The sequence below is a fragment of the Gouania willdenowi genome, chromosome 18 (genome assembly GCF_900634775.1).
Source record: "Gouania willdenowi chromosome 18, fGouWil2.1, whole genome shotgun sequence".
NCBI classification, from domain to species: Eukaryota; Metazoa; Chordata; class Actinopteri; order Blenniiformes; family Gobiesocidae; genus Gouania; species Gouania willdenowi.
Window position 1 is genome coordinate 16,911,279 of NC_041061.1, and position 20,655 is coordinate 16,931,933.

At 36.6% G+C, this 20,655-nt stretch overlaps 1 protein-coding gene across 1 annotated transcript in view; it reads right to left on the bottom strand.

The window, feature by feature from the left end:
• The window catches only part of m1ap (meiosis 1 associated protein), a 43,534-nt gene extending 27,451 nt beyond the window's left edge, over window positions 1-16,083 (bottom strand). Inside the window, exons 1-4 of the mRNA XM_028474614.1 lie at window positions 15,908-16,083; window positions 13,708-13,971; window positions 13,354-13,551; window positions 8,564-8,735 (exon numbers count right to left, since the gene is read on the bottom strand). Of these exons, the coding sequence (XP_028330415.1) occupies window positions 8,564-8,735; window positions 13,354-13,551; window positions 13,708-13,965 (628 nt within the window). The 5' untranslated portion in view covers window positions 13,966-13,971; window positions 15,908-16,083. The remainder of the gene's footprint in view (window positions 1-8,563; window positions 8,736-13,353; window positions 13,552-13,707; window positions 13,972-15,907) is intronic.
• Between the last annotated feature and the right edge of the window lie 4,572 nt (window positions 16,084-20,655).

Here is a 20,655-nt window from a genome sequence, read left to right on the forward strand (position 1 = left end):
CTCAGCATGTAGTAGGTTCTGGATTCAAAGCTCAGCATCTCCAGTTCATCCATTCCTTTCCTATTTACCGTATTTATTTCAATGCCATTGAAAGATACTTTTTTAAAGATGTGAGTCCAACAAAAACTATTTAGATTTTCAATACAAAGGGAGTAAACAAGCAATTAATAAAATATTTTAAAGTCTCTCAGGAGGATAATTAGTTTATCATCCTGTCAATAATAGTTTTTTACACACAAACAAATCCAGGCTTATAACAATGAGCTTTTTGGAGATGTGAACATTGTGCTGCATTGCACATTCTATCATGCCTGACAGTCCTTTAAAGCTGCTGGAGAATTTTTTTATCAGATAAAGACAGAGGGTCACATCCACCAAAGGATTGTGCTGAGTTTGCAACACTAAACCGGCACAAATGAGAGATCCACAGAGCATAGGCAAAGTAAAAGCTGATATCTGGAGTTTCTGAGAAATCTATGTATGATTCTTCTGAAATGCGAAAAAAATACCGAACTAGTCTTTTACTATGGTCTACTGCTGGTGGTCATTCATATACGTCAATATATATATATAAATCCCACCATCGTCCTATAGACCCCTATACAAATAGAAAATTGCGCCGTGATTACCCTGCCAATAGGCTTTAACTTCCTGTAGCGGAGACTGTCAATCAAAGTGAATGCGAAACTGTGCACAGAAACAAGGCCGCACGTGACAACAGCAAACGGGTAAACATAATTTTGGCCCTTACCTCAGAAATGTCCATCGCCAAAAGAATAACGGTGAACCATAGACCTATATCAATGCGACCCGATGCAACCTCATTATGTTACGCTATGCACGTGCACAAAAAGTAGAGGCGTGGCTTCTGGTAGATTGGCTGAGGCAGGGTGAGGAAGTGAAGCAGTTTAGGGCGGGACATCGAAACGTTTGCTTTTGAATTTTCTCTCTGTTTTCATCCTCCGGATAACAGCTTAAACCGTGATATGGACGCAAATTGCACCGCCACCACCAGTTGCACTGGTCTCATTTGAATGTATGTAAACAAAGAAATACGCATTACTCCTGCGCAAATATGCCACCCTCATATGTAAATAAGCCTCGAAGCAAATCGCAGCTCATCCACAAACACCAGTGCTGTTTGCCACTTTTTAAATTGGGTTTTTTTTTCTTTAAGTTAAGTTTCCAACCTTAAGCCTATAATAAGTTATACTATAATGTGGACATTTTTGGTGAGAACATTATGATAATTAGCCTCAATTTTATTTATTTATTTTGACTGACAGAGGCTGGCAGTACTCTCTCCAGTTCAAGTCGTCTGCCTCTTGCTTCTCCTTTCACCGAGGCAGGGAAGAGTAAAATAACATGCCAGGATATTCGAATATCACCAAGCAGTGAGTCACTGACTAAGTTTGTGTGCTAATCCACCTGTTTTTTTCTCCTTTTTTCCAAATGAGAATCGATAAAGAACCGAATCGCAGAATTGGAATCGTAAAAATTGCATCTATTTCCATCTATTCCCATTGGTGGGAGAAACCGGCGTATCTGGAGAAAACCCAAACAAGCAAGAGGAGAACATGCAAACTCCACACAGACCTACCCAGGACCTTCTTGCAGTGATGTGCTAACCACTTTCATATTCTGATAAATGATTTATTCTTTGAAACATTAATATTCATTTATGCAATTGCAATGTCTTGATTTTAGTGAGGTTAGTACACTTTCACAGCCATAAATTTAAGAAACTGTCTATTCGTGCGGACAACCCCTGGTGCTATTGGTACGTTTACCGAAGTATACGCAAGTAGTGTCTTAGGGTTAGGGTTAGGTTTAGTCTTAGTCACGTGACCTAAACTGGCCAATGAGTGGCGCTGCGTACGGACAAAATGTCGGTATATTGATACGACAACCGTATGGATAGCCACGGCCTAAATTCAATGGTACTAATAATTGGCATAATAATTTTTTTCCTCTGTTTTGATTTTTGGTTTTTGGCCTTGGTTTTCTCATTTTCAGCCAAGAACTTTCATTTCGGTGGATTCCTCATATCAAATTCATCCAGATTTTTAAGCATACTTACCTAAGACAAAAAAAATTCTATCACAATAGATACCTTGAGATGCAAGATCGATATCCTGCATTGTATTTTTCTAGTAAATCCCTTTGTTTATTTAAACATGAGATTAGACCAGAATGAAAGAGAGCTGTCGATCATGTTCTCACAGGGTGCAAATCTTGGTTGTTTCACTTACGAGACTCTAAAAATATATACAAAACTGTTCACCTAGGAGTTAAGTTTTCTATGAGATTTTCAACCTAATAGTGAATAAAGGAGGAATAACTTCAATTCCAGCTACCTGCAGTGGGCACTGTGTTCTTTCTTCCCATTCCAAACCAGCACAGACCGTCAAAAAGACAAAGGTCCAGGTGTTATCAGGAGATACAGTGATCTATGACTGTAGCTTCTACAGACAGTGTGTATGTGTGTGTTCAAATATGTTGTCTAACACAGCGGGTGTTCTCTTTGGCTTAGGGTGGCTTGGCTTCTTGATACATTTTTAGAACCAATGTCTTAGGCTGGTGTTTGCTTCTCTAAATGGAAACTGTTGAATATGCCAGTCTGTACGCAACAGATTGAACCAGCAAAAGCAAGCTTCCTCAGTAGGAAATGTACAAAAGCTGCAGATGGAGTGACTGAAAAACAAAACAAAACAAAAAAAAGAAAAGTATTGACCCAGTCAAGCTGACGGAAGCGTTCATCGACATGGAAATTGTGGTTAATCCAAATCATACATTTGAATTGAACATTGAATTTAGGATCAAAATGTGCATTTATAGGCTCCTAAAATGCATTTCTTGGGGCAGGGTTCCGAGTATAAACACCAATTTGCTCCTTTGGAGTGCTCGCGGTCCGTGAACGGAGCCAGGCATAACAAACCCTTCACTGAGTGTGGCGCTCACATTGAAGGCAGCAGTAAAAAGGAAAAACGTGCTGAGCTCAGTGATAGAGCGTACATGCTCATCAGAATCAGCATCAAGGGACCAGAAGTGATGGACTATGATGCCAGGACAGATGTTCAGCTATGGGTCTCCCAGGGCAGGGGTCTGCAACCTGTGGCCCTGGGGCCTAATGTGGCCCTTTGACTCTTTTGCAATGGCTCCCTATAGCTTATAAAAACTCTCTTGGTGATCTGGGCTCATCTGTTAAAACCAGCCTCAGAAACCTTGGGGTTGTTTTTGATCAGTCCATGTCTTTGGAAGGGACATTGTCGTCAATTGACTAAAAACTGTTTTTACCACCTGAGAAATATCTCTAAAGTGAGGCACCTTTTATCAAAATCAGATCTGGAACTGGTCATACACGCATTTATATCATCTCGTATTGACTACTGTAATTCTGTTTTTACTTGTTTTAATAAGTCGACCCTAAACAGACTCCAGATCGTTCAGAACGCTGCTGCCAGACTTTTAACTGGTGCTTCCAGAACATCCCACATCACCCCCATTCTTGCTACTCTGCACTGGCTTCCAGTTAAGTTTCGCATAGAATATAAAATATTAGTTCTCATGTTCCGAGCATTACATGGTCAGGCCCCTAAATATATCTCGGACTTGTTGTGCCCCTACTCATCAGGGCGATGCCTTCGGTCTTCAGGTCAGGGTCTCCTAAAGACCCCTAGACCCCAAAAACTAAATTTAAAACCAGAGGAGACCTGGCGTTCCAGGCTGTAGCTCCCAGACTCTGGAATAACCTGCACCAGTCTCTCAGGGAGCTCAACTGTGTGGACACTTTTAAAAAACTGCTGAAGACTACACTTTACAGTAAAGCTTTCAGTTAACTGGATTTTAATTTTTATTTATCCTTTAATGTTGCTGTTCTTATGATATTTATGCACTCTTGTTTTATTATTCTATTGTGTTGCACTTGTACTTTCACCACAACTCTGTGCAGCACTTTGTGATTTTATCTGCAAAAAGCGCTTTATAAATAAACTACTTACTTACTTACTTTAAAAAAAAAAAAAAAAAAAAAAAAAAAATATATATATATATATATAAATAAATCACGTTGTGCAATGACTCAGCACCTTCCTACTTCACCTCCTGTAACATCTACAGATCATCAACTTTCCTGCACCTGTGGCTAACCTTAAGTTTTAAATCCCTGGTAAAATAACTCAACCAACAAAAACACTATTCTGGAAGAAAATAGAGATTTTAATTGTGTGAGAACAGATTAATTTAACCACCAATGTGCAGGTTAAATATGCATGCTTTATGTGTGGCAAGAAATGAAATTTGCATGTGTTGATCACATGATCATGTGTTATCAAATTCAAGTTACTTTTTGTAGCCTTTCAAATAAAAAAAGAATATCTTTATATAACATTGTGTTCATGTAAACTGAGATATGTAAGAATTTGAAGATGCAAGATACTGTTTTATTTCTTGATGTCAATTTATTTTATTTTTAACTGTTTTTAAGGTTCCATTTACATGATCATTATAAATCACATCAAATTAAATCAAACATTATTCTATATAATTTTAACAGTATATAATGTAATACACTGTATTGTCTTCATTGAGAAGGTATTTTTTGGTTCCAGGAGGACTTTAATCCAGGTGAGATGAGGTTAAATGGTTCCTTGTAGAGTAAAGGTTGCAGACCCCTGACCAGGGGAAGAGGGTTAGGAGACCCCACTATAAGAGCTGGACCATCTGAATTTAATTCCATGGGGTGAAGCAATGCAGATGCTAAGTTGGTTATGCTACTGTTAAGTTAATTCAAGTACAGCATTTCTGCAAAATAAAAAAACAATACATGTAACCTGTTGTTATGCTTTGCTGTTATTTACATTTTTTTTGTTACGTGTTCTTTTAAAATTATATAAAATTGTTATTTCAGCCACTGCTTGTTGCAGAAAAACTTAATATTGTCACTAAAACATTAAGCAAATATATCTCGAGTCATTGTCAATCTTTACTTCATACAAAACTACAGTACACCAGTTAAGTCAACTAATCATTAGCGAGCATGGCTATGTTGTACACTCTCCCCACCCCCGCTGAAAAAAAGGAAAAAAAGGTGCGACCAAATTCTGTGCTGGTGCGACTAACTGAGAAAGTTAGTCGCACCAGTGCCACCACTGGAAAAGTTTGTGTAGAGCCCTGTGGGGTAACCATTAGAATGAGAAAACTTAAAAGTAATCTATCATCTCCAGTAGTAAGTAAAAATAACAGGGAAAACATGAATCTTTGCGTAAATGACCAATTCATTCAGTTGTAGAAACCTCAGTCTCTCCAAATAGACAGATTCAATGAAACTCCACAATATTTGCTAGGATTCTTATAGTTTTCCCAAACTTATATCAAACAATGGCAGTTATTTTTTATTATTATCTCAAATTGTTGAGAGAACTCCAAAATCCTGCACTTTTCCTCCAAATTACTCCACAAAATGTCTCCAAATTGAATGAAAGCTGGTCACAAAATAAAGGAAATTCAAATGAAGGTCCTGCAGGGACTGATATCTGTCACTTATTGCTTGGATATTCTTGTGTCATCCATACTTTACATGTCGTTTATACGTGGAAGTGAAAACTAGGACACATGAATATTGAAATTGCTCGTTCTCTTGCCTGTAATCTGGAGCCCATTTGACCCCTGATCTAAAATGTGTTTGACACCCCTACCTTGGAACGATCTTTAAAACACTTCATTTTAAATAGCTAATCCTATGGTGGAAATCTTTATGAATTATCTTTTTAATTTACCAGGGTTTATTATTGTCACTATGTTAGCTTGTAAACTAAATACGGGTGAAAGGCTTTGGCATGTTTGTCAGTGAAAGCATAATCACAAACATTGGCACTTTAGGTCAACAATATGAACTATGGAAAAACCAATTTGAGGAATCTTTAGCCACTTTGTTTGAACTGCCACCTTCATTGTTTTTTTTTGTTTTTGTTTTTTTTTATTACAGAAAAGCTTGACTTAATCGAGGAAATACAACGGTCCTTTCTTTAAAAAAAAAAAAACAGCATCTGTAACGGTTGACTTTTACATTCATCTGAATGTGCTTTAGAATGTATTGTAAATAGAAATAAAAAAATAAAAAAATATATTTTTTTGTTACTAAACATAACAAATAACACCCAGCATAATCCAGTTATAATAAGACCAAACACTTTGTAAGGACTTGTAGTGCATGCTTGGTGCCAAAGTCCTAATATTGGCTGATCAAATTAATCCTACAATAATGAATATGAGCAAAAGTGAAGCATGCCACCCTGTACAGGACACCAGTCTGTTGCACATGGCTGTTTACTGTCATTTCAATCATCAGCTTTCATCCCAGACTATCTGTGAGCACCAGCTGCACACAGCACAACAGCATGGAGAGCCTGTTTCAGTCAACAGCTCGGCTGTGAAAAGGAAAACTAAACCCATTGTGGTGTGTTAGTCACCCAGTCTACCTCCACCCTCTGACCCATCTCCGTATCCTCACTCAATGCTCAGCTGCACAATTACAAAACATAGCAAATATGAAAGGATTTTTCAGTGATTTACAACTTTTCTGCTCTAAACTTCAAATCTAAATTTCACCAATGGCCCACACACTTGCTCTCAAAAAATTCAGAAATGTTTACCAATTGTTTCGTGATTATTAAATAGGTGTACTGTAATTTTTTTAATTTTGATCAGGGTAATACTTTTTGAGGTATGACCAATTTAGTGAGCAGGGTCTGTGTCCATTTTTGCGTGTCCTTACTTTTCTTCCATTGTCAGCTTCCAATATCTGAGGAACTACACCAGATAGGAAACTAAAATTTGGTTCAGTAGGACAGCTCCACCTACTCTCTCAGAATTTACAAAAACATCTGCTCTACATCCTATCTGATGGACATGCCTAATTGGAAAAAAGTTTATCGGAGTTTTGGGTTTGGGTTTTGAGTTTTTTAACATGTTTTGGCCTTCAGTAAACAACTTTGCATATGTCTCATCTCCCTGTAATTTTATCAGCTTTGAGCTATGAACATAGACTGTTCACACCTCGAATGATTAGTCACATATATTTTTTTTACTATTTAAATTGGCCCATAACTGCATGTGGGAATGTGAGAAAAAAATTACCCCTTCGATTTCCTACCCTGACTCCCTCTTCCCTGTTCCCTTGCCCCTCACATAGGTGTAACATTGCCCTCTCCTTTTATATCCCTATAATAAAGTGTTTCTTACCCTTCCTTCGGGAGGGCTGGTGATGGTCACAGTTATGCAATAAAATAAATTCATTTATTTAATTGCAATAACAAAACATGCATTGCTGTCTTAAAACGATTGCACTTCCTGTAGTGTTGACCTTTGACAGCATGTGCAGACAAAGAAAAAATCAGATCTCTGTTTTAATTTATAGTACAAACGTTACTCTTTCTTGGGATTTAAAACAATTTCACTTTATGAAATTTTTTTTGGACCCGAACTGTGGGTTATTTCACCACTCGCCAATATTGAAAATCCTTTACATGAGGCCATTGTAGCTTGCCTCTTTGTCTCTTATAATTATTTGTTGTTTATTAGTTTTTCACTAGTAAGTTCTGCCACTAGTAATGTATATGCCCTCCCCCACGACTTAGTCAATATCTCAAAAGGCATTCATCCGATCAAACATAAAATTCACAGTGTGCTGAATTATTAAGGAACAATTCAAAACAATTTCAAAGACCGAAGTTCTTGGGATGTCATGAAAATGTGTTGAAATGACATGGAATGACCCAATAATGGTTGAAGAGAAAAACATCATTACGAGGACCAGATTGATTGGTTCTAAGCAGACATGTCAGAATCATCAAACAGTACAACATATCTTGAAGGCTCTGTTTTAAAAGTTTTCGTTTCCCAGAAACTGTGCAGGGAAACACATTAGCATCTCTTTATATTGGTTGATTAGCAAAATAGATTGAGCAAGGTTTTGTACTTGAAGCATAGCTGCAGGGACACTGGATATGTGAATCCAGAAAACTTTATTGGAGCAACGCTTTAGATTCATCAATTCAATGTAGGTTGGGTGCATTGGATGTGGGGTGCTGGAAGCAAAATAAATTGTCAGGGTGGAACTATAGAAACTGGGACAAAGCTGCTAATAACGACGGGTGGAATGGATGCAGCATAGATAAAACCCTTTTTTGCCTTTGTTATCGTTAAAGTATGAAAGAGGATGATGACAGCAAGTTCGCAGGCTGTTACATAACTGATCCAAGTGTGTCAGGTATAAGTTAAAAGGCTCAGCATCACGAGTTAACAGTTCAAACACAATTCTGAGGTAACACAATGCAAGTCAGTGCAGGATTTCACATGGACGCCATGTAGTTTTACATAAAATAAGCTTCAGCCCTTTATTTTATCCTTCCTCACTGTTGAATTCTTGTCCCTGTAATATTCCTTTAAAACATTAACTGTGTGTGTGATTCTCGCTGTTAAATATTCATGGTGGTTTTTTACAGACACTCTCTGACCACAAATATTTCTACGTGCACTTAAATATTCAATATGAGGCTCCTACCTTCAGGCTCTGAGTCCATGGCTTCAGGAGAAGGGGGGTCTTGGCCCAAATTGTTTGCGCTGTAAATCTGCACAACCAGGAGACGTTTCAGTGACTCTAGGTTAGCGTCTTTGAGCCCCATCTCCAACTGATGGACGATGCGTCGCCCTGGCTGGCTGGTCACCACAGTGATCTTGGAGTAAAAATAAGGATTTAACATAATAACTGGTTATTTTAATCACAATCAGATGGAAAAATGACTAATTGTATAGTTGTAATTAGCAAACAGATTTATATTCCATCTTAAATTAATTGCACATGTCAACAAACTAGCAAATATGATGTAATTTAACTGAGGTAAGGTTGACTTGTCTTGGTGCAATGCTAATGCTAGCTGCAAAACAGATATAGTGGAAATCAACCCAAAACAAACTAAAGTAGGTCCTCCGATTTCCCGTTTCAAAGTCTCCCAAATTCCGTTTCAGGGTTTGTCAATTTTTGCACAATGTCCGTGTCACGTTACTAGTGAATCACCCTCATATTTTGCACAAAATCCTGCAAAAGCCGTGAGACTGGAGATGCTTCTGCTGTGACATGTCACCAGGTAAACTCATCACCAGTTCAGCTAATACACCAACAGCTAAACCTGTCTTTGTACCAGGGCCTTTTTGGATTTGAATGCAGAGTTTGAATGGGATTATGGGCATATTTGGACATATTTGTTTATTTGTTAGCTATTACTAATTTCCAACTCTTGTCCAAAGATGTTTCAAAAACAGGAACTAAATAAGTGTAAATTAACAGTGGATATATTAAAGAAAAAACCTCAATCATGTCTTGCTCTATAATAGGGATATTATAGATCTTATTGCGCATGATTGACTTTTTCCATCACACTGCATTTTATACTTGTATACAGCCCAAGTAGGATTGTAACACAATATTAATGACTATTTTTTTTCTGTGTTTGTTTTTTTGGAGTCAGTATGTGTATTTTTGTATCTTTCTGTTGTCTTTTTGTGCTTTTTCTGTATAATTATTGTTTTTTGTTGCCATTGTAGTGTGATTCTGGAATCATTTTAATATTTTTGTTGTCGTTTGGTGTATTTTTGTGCATTTCTGTTGTCGTCTTGTGTACTTTTTGTATACATATTGTTTATTTTTTTCTTTTACGTCATTATGTGTATTTTTGTATCTTTCAGTTGTGTTTTTGGGCATTTTTTCTATAATTATTGTTTTTTGTGATGTGTAATGTGCTGACTAGGTGAAATAAAATTTAAATAAACATTTGGAAATGACCAAATTACTCCAAAATAATAACGAATGCACAAACTCCAGGTTTTTGGAAGCCGTTGACAAAGTTTCAGGTCGAACAAGGCACCGCGTCTGGGAGATATTCACTCCACACACGCACGCACATACACGCACACAGAACATTCTTGCTTTTATAAGTAGCTGATACTGGTGCTGAAATCATAGTACTAATATTCTGCACATAGGGGAGAGTGGGAAACAGTTCTGGGACGCAAGCTCAGGCTTGATCACTCTGTAGCTGGCCACCTTTGATGAGCGTGTCGAGTGTTAAAAAGGCCAAAACACCGACTTATTCAAAGGAACATTACTGTTCTTTTGTCACAGAGGACAGTTTAACATCACGTCCTATGTTTAATGATTCTGAGACCTTTTTCTAAAGAAGCTGTACTGATGAATAAGACAGCTGGCCATCCTTGGATTAGAAAAAACCCTTTTACAAGCTACTTCTTCTTGTAAATATTGTAACAAAACCACATCAGACACCAACAATGAACTATTTTAATAATAAACTAAATCACAGTCCCTCTCCTCAACTGTCCCTGCACTTTACAAAAGACTTTGTTGAACTTTACCCTGAGTAAATAGGACACAACATGTCCAAAACACAGCATTTTCCTGTCTGACTGGGATGGTTTTATTGTGTTTTTGAAGATGTGGCAAATAATAGTCACCAAATTGAATATACAGTGTAATTAATGGTAGTCTAATTTTATTCCAGCCAGTTCCCACCACAAAAGATGCATCATGCCACATATTACACGCTTTCACGAGGACAAAAAGCTAGTTTTAAATACGTTCTTCAAAGATCTGTGACCAAGAATTTTTTTCTGTCACTGGTTCATCATAAAAAAAAACCTTTACGATACAATATTCAGCAACCTGATAATAAAAAAAGCAAATTACATGACTCTGCTGGGTCATTTAAATGCCTTAATGATGCAGAGAAGATAAGCTAATGTCAAGCTGATGTTGAGTGCTCCACTAAATTGTGTTACAGCTGTGGTAAATGGTGACTATAATAGGATTATTGATAGCCTCTGGTCTCTGTTTCCGTCTATTAAGCTCAAAGTACAACTTACTGTGTGAGCCTGATGCTGCACATAATGAAGGTAAACACGTGCTGAAATGACAAAATGTAGCTGCCTAACTTATTATCGACAATCCTCAACCATGTATCCAGAGGACATGCTGGTTAAAATTCATATTAAAGTCAGTTATTAGCTCTTTTCTCACTCTCATCTTCCCAACATTAAAAAGTGGTTAGGAAAACATGTTTCCAGTATTGTTTGTGAGGTTTACTCCCCGGGAACCATCATTGGCTGACTTTGAAAATGATTCACACGTCTCCCTGAACCCCGGAGTCAGCTCTGAGTTACATACAGACTAATTATCATCTCTGTGAAATGAGCTGCATCCAATTGGTCGACGTAATCTATCAACCATTTCCTCCACTTATAATGACTGTCGATTTTTGAGAGGGGGTAAAAAAAAAATGGAGTGAATTTTGCCTGTAAACCATTTAGAATTGGACTGTGCACACAGTTGTAAAAAACTTTTAAGTGAGAACTGGATGAATGTTCAAGCATAAGAGAGCTGGAAGCTACTGAAGCTGCTTCTGAGAGCTCTTTGGTTTGGAAGGAGATTAAAAGATTCAATTTTCTACACCTGAATGGGTAAAAAAATGACTTTAAGTGGACTGTAAAATAGAAGTGTTTAAAAAAAACCCAGACTAATTAGATTTCTAATTCAGAATGTTTCAAGCTGCGACTCAATCCTTTGAATAGAATTGGAAAAGAGCACATGCCACTGTTTAAGGTGAATCACCTGTTCTACTTTAACATCCAGGAACACGCTTTGATATAAAAGTTACTTTTTTCATCATTTCATTTCAATCCGTCGATAATCCGGCACTGAATTAAGGACAGATGAAACTTTCTGTCCCTTATCCCAAATAAAAGGACTTCTCTCAAGTTGAATGTATGTTATGGTGTATTAATGTATTCACTGTAGACATTTTCATTTGGTGGTTATTACCTCCGTCAAGCGCGAAGCGCAGAAGCGGAGCGATGCTTCACGCTAAAAGAGCGGTAAGTTTATGTTATACCCTCTGTTTGTCTGTCATTCTGTTAGCAAGATAACTTGAAAAGTTCTGAACATATTCGGATGAAATTTTAAGACAAAATGATAAATGGGACAAGTAACAGCTGATTACATTTTGGTGATGTTCTGGCAACCAAAAGAAAACATATAGATGTACACAGTGAAACTTGATGATGTCTTAGGTTCTCTCAGAGTCATAAGCTCAATGTTGACAGGTAGTCATGGTAATCCTCAGTTTACCATGTTATCATGACTGGAGCGTGTTGCTGAGCTTGAGCTGCTTGGCATAGGTCTGTGCACTCTAGTTTGTACTGTTTCTTGCCAAATGGTGTGAAAAACTGCAACAAATTCTTGAAGAGCTGTAATGCTGTTTTGTTCGACGGCGTATTAGGGCCACGTTAAAGTAAAAGAAATTACTACAGGATTAAAGTTGTAAAATTTCGAGAATAAAGTCAAAACTTTATGAGAACAAAATCCTAAATATTTTCAGAATAGATTCGTAGTTTTATGAGAATAAATTAAGCCGTGTCTTAAAAAACTTAATGTAATGGTATAGCGTTCAAAATTCCCTGTTGAAGTGAACGCAACGTAACACAGATAGTCCATAAATCGACCACTTCCAGCCTGTTCTTCCTCCACTAAAGTGGTGATGAGCTCTAAATCAATCTGATTCTTTTGTTGGAACAAATGCAAATAGGCTAAAATCAAACAGTATTCACATGAATAGTTTTACCTAGTTTCTCGCTCGCCTGCGTTGCGTCTGCCCTCTAAGTGATTGTATTTACCTTTGAATAATGCTTTTCGTTTTGTACTGTTTTGTGCAGTGCATATTTCCTCCTTATTTTCTTAATATTTCGGTTACTTTAAACTTTTTTGAAAGCCTCCGGTGAACAGGTGTCATAAATTAGCAAATTTTCTAAAACACTTTATACGATACATCTGGGTGACCAATAATTGGGATGTCCATATCAAATAAAAGTAATCAATCAAATGTCTGCAAAGTCGCTTTAAAGTCCTTAAACAAATAACAGCGTGGTAATGATGGTGCCAAAAGGCTCAGTATTTCACCATCATCATGAAACCTAAAGAGAAGTATAATCTCACTAAATGCAGACAACATCCTGTTTGTATTTCAATTTTATTCTCAAAATATTACAACTTCATTCTCAAAATATTACGACTTTAATCCAAAAATATTATGACTTTAATCTCATAAAATTACAATGTTGCTAAGATATGACTCTATTCTTATAAAATTACAACTTTTTTTTCGAAATATTATGACTTTAATCTCGCAGTGCCCATAGATTCTATTTTATTTTAATGTGGCCCTAACATGCTGTCGTAGTTTTGCATCAGCTTTGAGCTGTTTTTTCACAGCTTATATTTATCCTCACCTCCACAGACAAGTTGTTGCTGGTCTGGCTGCCAGTGCTGGTATGTCTGATGTACTGTTTAAACTGCTGTAGACTATCCAGCACTGCCTGTCGCAGGAGATCACTTCCTCTGGTTGATCCTATGATGCAACCTTCACCTGTAATAGACCTCAGCTCCTCCACACTGGAATGCAGTCTGGCCAAATTTCCACGAACCTGCTATGAAATATAAAGGTGACGGGGAAGCGAAAAAGTAGGACGAACAAGGGATGCAGAAAACAGCAATTGGAAACGGGGACAGATATTCAGGAGGAAGTAATTATAGAAAAGGGATAATCTATGTTCTATTGCCTTTGGAAGTAAATCGTTTCTCACCACAAATGGCAGCAGACATTCCTGCTGCCTGCTGATGGCATAGAGGCTTAGTAGTGGAATCCTGCAGGGTCCATCCAGACTGCAGGCCAACGACAACAAGTTGCCCAGGGCTTCGCAGAGAACGGTACAGGTCTCTGACCACCAGGGCGGCAGCGCCTCCACAATCAGAACTCTGGCTGGTTGTCGTTGAAATGGGGAGGACCAGAGAACTAAACCCCCCGAGCTGGAGGACCCACCTGACCTTTTTCTGTTATCCATGAACACCTACAAAACAAATAATACACAACGCATTTAAAGCAAGCCAACAAGAGAGAAATCATATTATCACAACAACACAAATGTTTGTAAGGAAGCGCACTGCATTCTCTTGGAAAAAATAAAATAAAATAATTTTTTTTCTGTTTTTCTGACTAATTTTTTTCTGATTTTCAGAGTATTTTTTTTCTGTTTTTTGTGCTCATCTTTTTTAGTTTTTTTTGAGCTAATTTTTTTCTGTTTTTTGGACTAGTTTTGTTCTGTTTTTTCAGAGTAATATTTATTCAGTTTTTGGGCAAATTTTTTTTAGATTTTCTAAGTATTTTTTTTTTTCTGTTTTTCAAAGCATTTTTTCTGTTTTTCGTGGTCATTTTTTTCTGAATTATCGTGATACTTGGAAATCCATCCTATGGTGACTCCCTAATGCACGCTTCAACTCTCTCGACCGATTCCTGGTCACTTACGGTGAGATATGTAATTAGTTACACACAGGGTATGTACAAGTACATTTTTCAAATCAAATTAAATAATTTGAAATGAAATGATTTCTTTTTTTTTTTTTACATGAAAACCAGAAAACAAGTGTGTCCAAAAAGAGAAGAAGAAAAAAAAATCAGTCTGAAAAACAAACCAAAAAATAAAATTATTCAGAAAAAAAATCTCAAGTAAATGCAATACGCTTCTGAATTTTTTTAAAGAAAAAAACATCATCATCATACTTAAATGTGAAATTAAAGATCTATAGGAAATAATGTATTCAGCAAACAGATATTCAACTATTAGCATATAGTACGTGGCCTGTTTTACTGTCATCTAATAACATCAGGAGAGTCTTCCAGCTTTCCACTCAAAGCCTTTTCAACTCTGTTGTGTGTTTTATGTAGAAAAACATGATCATAAGATTAAAAAAAAAGAAAAAAGAAGAAGGTACATCTGAGTGTTTGTTAAAAAGCTTTTTGATCAAAGGGAATGTGATCAAAGTGATGAAGAGAAAAGTGCTGCTGCTCGCTCTTTGGCAAGCACTCCTTTTTATGTTTGACTGCAAGTTCAATCATCACTGACAGAAAACGCACCACAGATTAGACCTGAAAGTGTTAAACTGTAGTGAGTGATCAAACAAAGTTATAACAGAGATTAATTATCACAAGCTATCATGAACACTTCAACGTCTGAGGCAAGATTTTAAATCCCAAAAATGTCCTGAATTTTTTTATTTTATGTAATTAATAGTTATGCCCCCCCATCAGAATTTGAGCAAATGTTAAAAAATTTTTTTTTGATATTTTAATCTATATTTCCTGAAACTGTTCTATTATTTAAGCCTCACCTCATTTTACGATTTCAACATGTTCCATAAAAAAGAAAGAAACGAAATGTAATTTTGGTTAGAAACTGGTAAAACAGGGTCTTCGAAGACATGTTCTTTACAAGACATGTCATTTTGAATAAAGCTATTCCATGACATTTGAAAACACGCTGTTTGTGTGTTTTTTTTAATTAACTTCAGAACTACTTTTAATGTGTAATATAAAAGTTGAAAATCGATTACCTGGATTATTGTTACTATTTAATTCCCCAAAAAAGTAACAAAAACACATTTTCAGTTTAAAGTTTGAAGTTATATTAACTCTCTCAATCATAGGGTGACAAAAGTTCCATTTTAGCTGCAAAATAATAAATTCCTGTGTATTAACCCAAGTTTTCCCGTCTTTTTTAAACATATTATTGGTGACACCAACTTACATACACTTAGGATAATATCCTTTAACATGTAGCTAACTATAACTAACCAATATAAGTGGTTAGTAATGGAAAATGGAATGTTAAAGGAATTATTAGCTAATGTGGCTTATATCTTCAGTTAAAAACAAGTTATCATTACCTTATTTTAGCTAATTTGAGCTACAATACAGTTAGCATTTGCTGAGCTTGGTTAATTATTTACCTTTTTTTTTGCTGACTCCTTCTGAAACAATGCTTCAACATATGCTATGTGTTATGTTAGGAGAAATAACTGATATTCCTAAGTAAGTTCACACCAAAATTCAAATCAAAAAAGGAAAGACTGACAAAATATGAAGAAAATCTCAATGCTAACGTAGCTAATGCTAATAATCTGTCGTTTCAGGCCCATGGGAAGTCCTTTCTTTGCCTGTTTGAAATTACCTTGAAGCTAAAAAATAATAATAACAATCCGTAAATAAGTATATAAAGTGTATAAATGTTTGATTTTACTAACACTGGGTTAAGCTGACATGAATTCTTAAAGCTAATGAAAAAACAACAATTATGTAACCAAACTACCCTTTTAAAAAACTGTGATTTGACTCATTAATTTTTATTAAATTAAATACTCTATATGCCAATATATATCTTTTGTTTTGTTTTCAAAGACCTTTTAATTTTATAAACAACCCTTGTTATTCAAGTTTAACATAATTTTGCCTTGCCTTGAGTTTCTATTCAGTCAAATGATGAAATATTTATGGCAATACCCTGGATAACATATCAGAAATTATTTAGTAGATAATTACCAAAAGACCAACACTGTTTTCTGTTTTACCAGTTGAGGATTCAAAAATAGTTTACATAATGTAAATGTAAATATGTTTAATGAGCTTCATCCTATTCAGTTACGCACACACACACGCGCACACACGCACACAGGATTAAGTACTGCACGTTGATTTGGAAATGGGAGATAGTCATAAGGAAATATGAAGCATGCACATCTGTTTACATAAGATATGATGTGTAAGGTATTCTGGAGGAAAAACTAACTTCTGCCAACTCTTTGCACCAGGAAAACCCATTCATACTCAAAATGCAGCCAACTAAAGCCATGCTTGAAAGCACTCAGTTGACCACTATCTGCCATCAGTTGGATGGATGCGTTTAAAGGCACTCGCCGTTCCCCATTGAGCATCTCTTTAGTTCGAGTGTTCATCATGCCCTCACACACCTGTCCCTGCTTCCATTTTTTTCCCCCTCCATCCATCCATCACTCGCTCACTCTCTCATCTTACACCCACTCCTCTGCGTGCCACCTGCCCGTCAGCAGGAAAGCTCTAATTTTATCTATGATATAAATGCTGTGCCTAAGATTGCAGGTGGGATGAAGGGATTTCACGTCTACCCTGAGACTTAAATCTAAAGGTCCATATAAGGGGATTAGGTCATGCATATAATTGGAGCCACATCACGAGTACACACATGCACAGCTACTAACATACAAAATAAAATACACATGAAAGTTTCCTTACCTAGTTTGGGTAACTAACCACACATATAGGTTAATTCTAATCAGAGGAATGAAAAAAAAATGTATTCAGTTGTCAGTTTATAAACTTGTGTATGTAATGCAAAACAATAATAATAATAATAATAATAATAATAATAATAATAATAATAATAATAATAATAATAATAATTATATTTTTAGTTTTGTTTTACATATTCAAAAAGGGGTGGGGGTGGGGTGTAATCCCAACCTTTCTCCCTAAGTAAATCAAGATATATAACCACAGTAGCAAAAAAACAAACAAACAGGAAAAGATATAATAATAATTACAATAATGATAATAATGATAAAAAAGATTGTAGATTTAAAAATATGAAATGAATAAAGTTATCATGTATCAGTCAAACGTTGAAGTCTGTACATTATATATATTGCTCTGTACCTTTAAAGGTGCAGTCCGCAACTCTCAGATCCCTCTCTCTCCCTCCCTCCCCGCTGCTCTCTTGTCCTGCCTCCAAACTTTCCAAAGTCCCTCCCTCAGAGGAGCTAACAAGCTAACGTTAGTCCGACAAAAACATCATAGTAATATAACATGCTCTGTTAAAAGCATATTACTGCAGCACTTCTCTCTCTCTCTCTATGTGCACACACCTCAGCAGCAGCAACAACACAGTGTTACTTACAGCAGCCCACACGGAGGCTGCTGCGTGCACACAAACAACACACGCACTACAGAGTTCTAGTGTAACAATTACAAATCAAACATAATGTAAATCAAGCAGCAGTAAATACCTTTCAAGCAGAAAAGTCACCAATTCCATCTTCTACTCCACCAGACCATACACTGTAAAAAAAAAGACAGTGCTCCAGCTCCGGGAAAGGGGCGGGGCCTGTGAGCAACAGCTGTCAGACAGTCCATCAAACACAATCCTGGCTCTGATTGGTCCTTTTTGCTCGGTCGTGGTGCATTCTGGCAATCTGCCAAAGGCAGCAGGAGCAGCAGGGGGGACTCAATGAGTCTGTTTTTTTACACACAAACTACTAGTGTGATGTAAAGCTGTCCTTACATAGTGACAGCTTTACAATGTCCCAATACGAATAAATGTAATAAGTGCTTTAACAATAAAACTCTTATCTTCACATTGTCATAAAGCACTGAAATCAGTTAATAGGTAGTTATTTTCTAAAAAAAAATGCACCCTGACCTTAAAAGGAAAAAGTCAAGTCTCTTAGCTTGCCATTGTGCGGTGTGAGGGACCAAACAGAAACGGCTCAAAAAACCAAAGCGTGATTTCCCAAAAAATATAACATGTATTCTTACATTAACATAAATCATACAATGTGAAAATGTAAGACAAAAAATGTCAACCTGAGGTCAACTTAGAGAAACCAGGAACCTAACTCCTTCTCACTGAGCTGAATAATGACACAGGGTAGGGCAGACATAGGCAACTGGTGGCCTGGAGACAAAGTAAATGTACAAAATGATACACACACAAAAAAAGCAAGAATACATTAAAAATACAAAGAATTACAACATTGCAGGAAAATACAGTAAAAGAAAAAAGAAAAATGTGGAAAATACTCCAAAAACACACAAAACTACATAAAAAATGAACAAAACAACAACAGTAATACACAATATTATTCAGAAAATATATCAATTTCCAGAAAATTACAACAGAACTACACAAAAAGACAAGAAAAATGACTCTACAAACCCACAGTACTCACAAACAAGCAAAACAACAACAGAAATGCATAAAAATTACTCTAAAAAATGCAAAATAACAGCACAAATACACAATAAGATTCCAAAAAGCATTTATTTTAAAGGAAAAATACAGAAAAACACACAATATTTAAAAACTCTTCGTTCTTTCCGGTATTAATGCTCACACCGCTCATTATTCTAAATGCTGACATGAATGTTTACCTCTGGGGTCGAGGTTAAAATCTTCACCGGCCAGCTTACAAATAATAGAAGGGTATATACAAATTTAAGAATTTCCTAAACTCACAACTAAAACTTATGAAGCAAATAATCCAGATGCAACCATATACATAATTAAATATTCAAATATAAACCAAAATAGAATTTCTAATATATTCCGAAGCAAATACTGAACTATAAAGAATACGTTGCAGCTTCCTCTCCCCCAGTGGTTCCATGAAGTGGTAGATCCCACTTTAGCTACGCCCTCTATAAAGAGGCCATCTTGGGTGGTGCCATTTTCTTTTGGAGCTGGGGAGAGCTGCATGTCAAAACAAAATGGTGAGTTTCAACCTCGATGATGCAAACATTATCAAACTGTTAATGAAATTGCTAGTGATGGTCAGATGAAGCCTCATGAGGCATCATAACACTTTTGCCAATAGGTTTGAGTAATGGTTCATTTCTTGACGTGTCATGTGCTCATACAACCCCCTACTGGCCACATGTATAATTACAGGCAGCTCTATCCCACAGTGTGTGCTTAATTAAAAAAAATTGTTATGGCTCTTGGAAATGGCTATGAATTGCAAAAAATATATAACAAAATAAATCATATATTTCTCTACATAAATATTACGTGTAAACGAAACTCTGAATCGCTTACCAAAGCAGTCACATGGTACAGCCGGGCAGGGAGGCCTCGCTCGTCATCATTTTGGCTCCTCCCTCCAAATGAAGCAAGCCTCGATTTATTGTCAAAAACTTTCTCATTAGTAAGAATGTCATCCCACGGTATAAACGATATTTTCCCATGTCGAAAATTAGTGAGGGCCACGGGCCATTTGTCCCTCAATTTAGCTAAGAATGCCCCCCAAAACGGGCCAAAACTGCCAACTTTTATTCTCTGGAGCGGAACGTTGTTTATGGAAGCTCTGACATGCATCGCCACCTCCCCTCGCACACACCTCAGTCTGTCTGTGTGTCAGGTGCTCGTCTCAGCTATCTGAAGCTGCTGCGCTGCTATACATCATGGACCGCTACTTGGTTAAAACCAGATAACCATCCAACAAAGTGAACCCAATCAAGTTGCTCCATCTGATCCACCCAAAGTTCCACAAACACGGGGACAGGGATGAACCTGTATCAACGATTATGAACTGGAAACTCAATTAAAGCTAACTATGCTAAGCTAACACACCGACACACAGAGCGAACACTAACCTCTCCAAATACGGAACAGACCAAATAAAAAACTCGTCTTACTGTCATAAAGCCACAGAGGGCCATCGATGTGTTTATGGTCATATTTACGATACTGGATTCACAATACGATTCTCTCACGATTTATTTTACAAAATGGGACTGTAGGCAAATGATGACTGAAAAATATTCCTTTATTTTTTTGGGGAAAAAAAAATAGAAAATACTTTATTTTCCTTTTATTTTTCATTGTGAAAAGAATCCCTTGATAAACTATTCAAAACAATGCAATTTAACTAAAAATAAATATTGGATG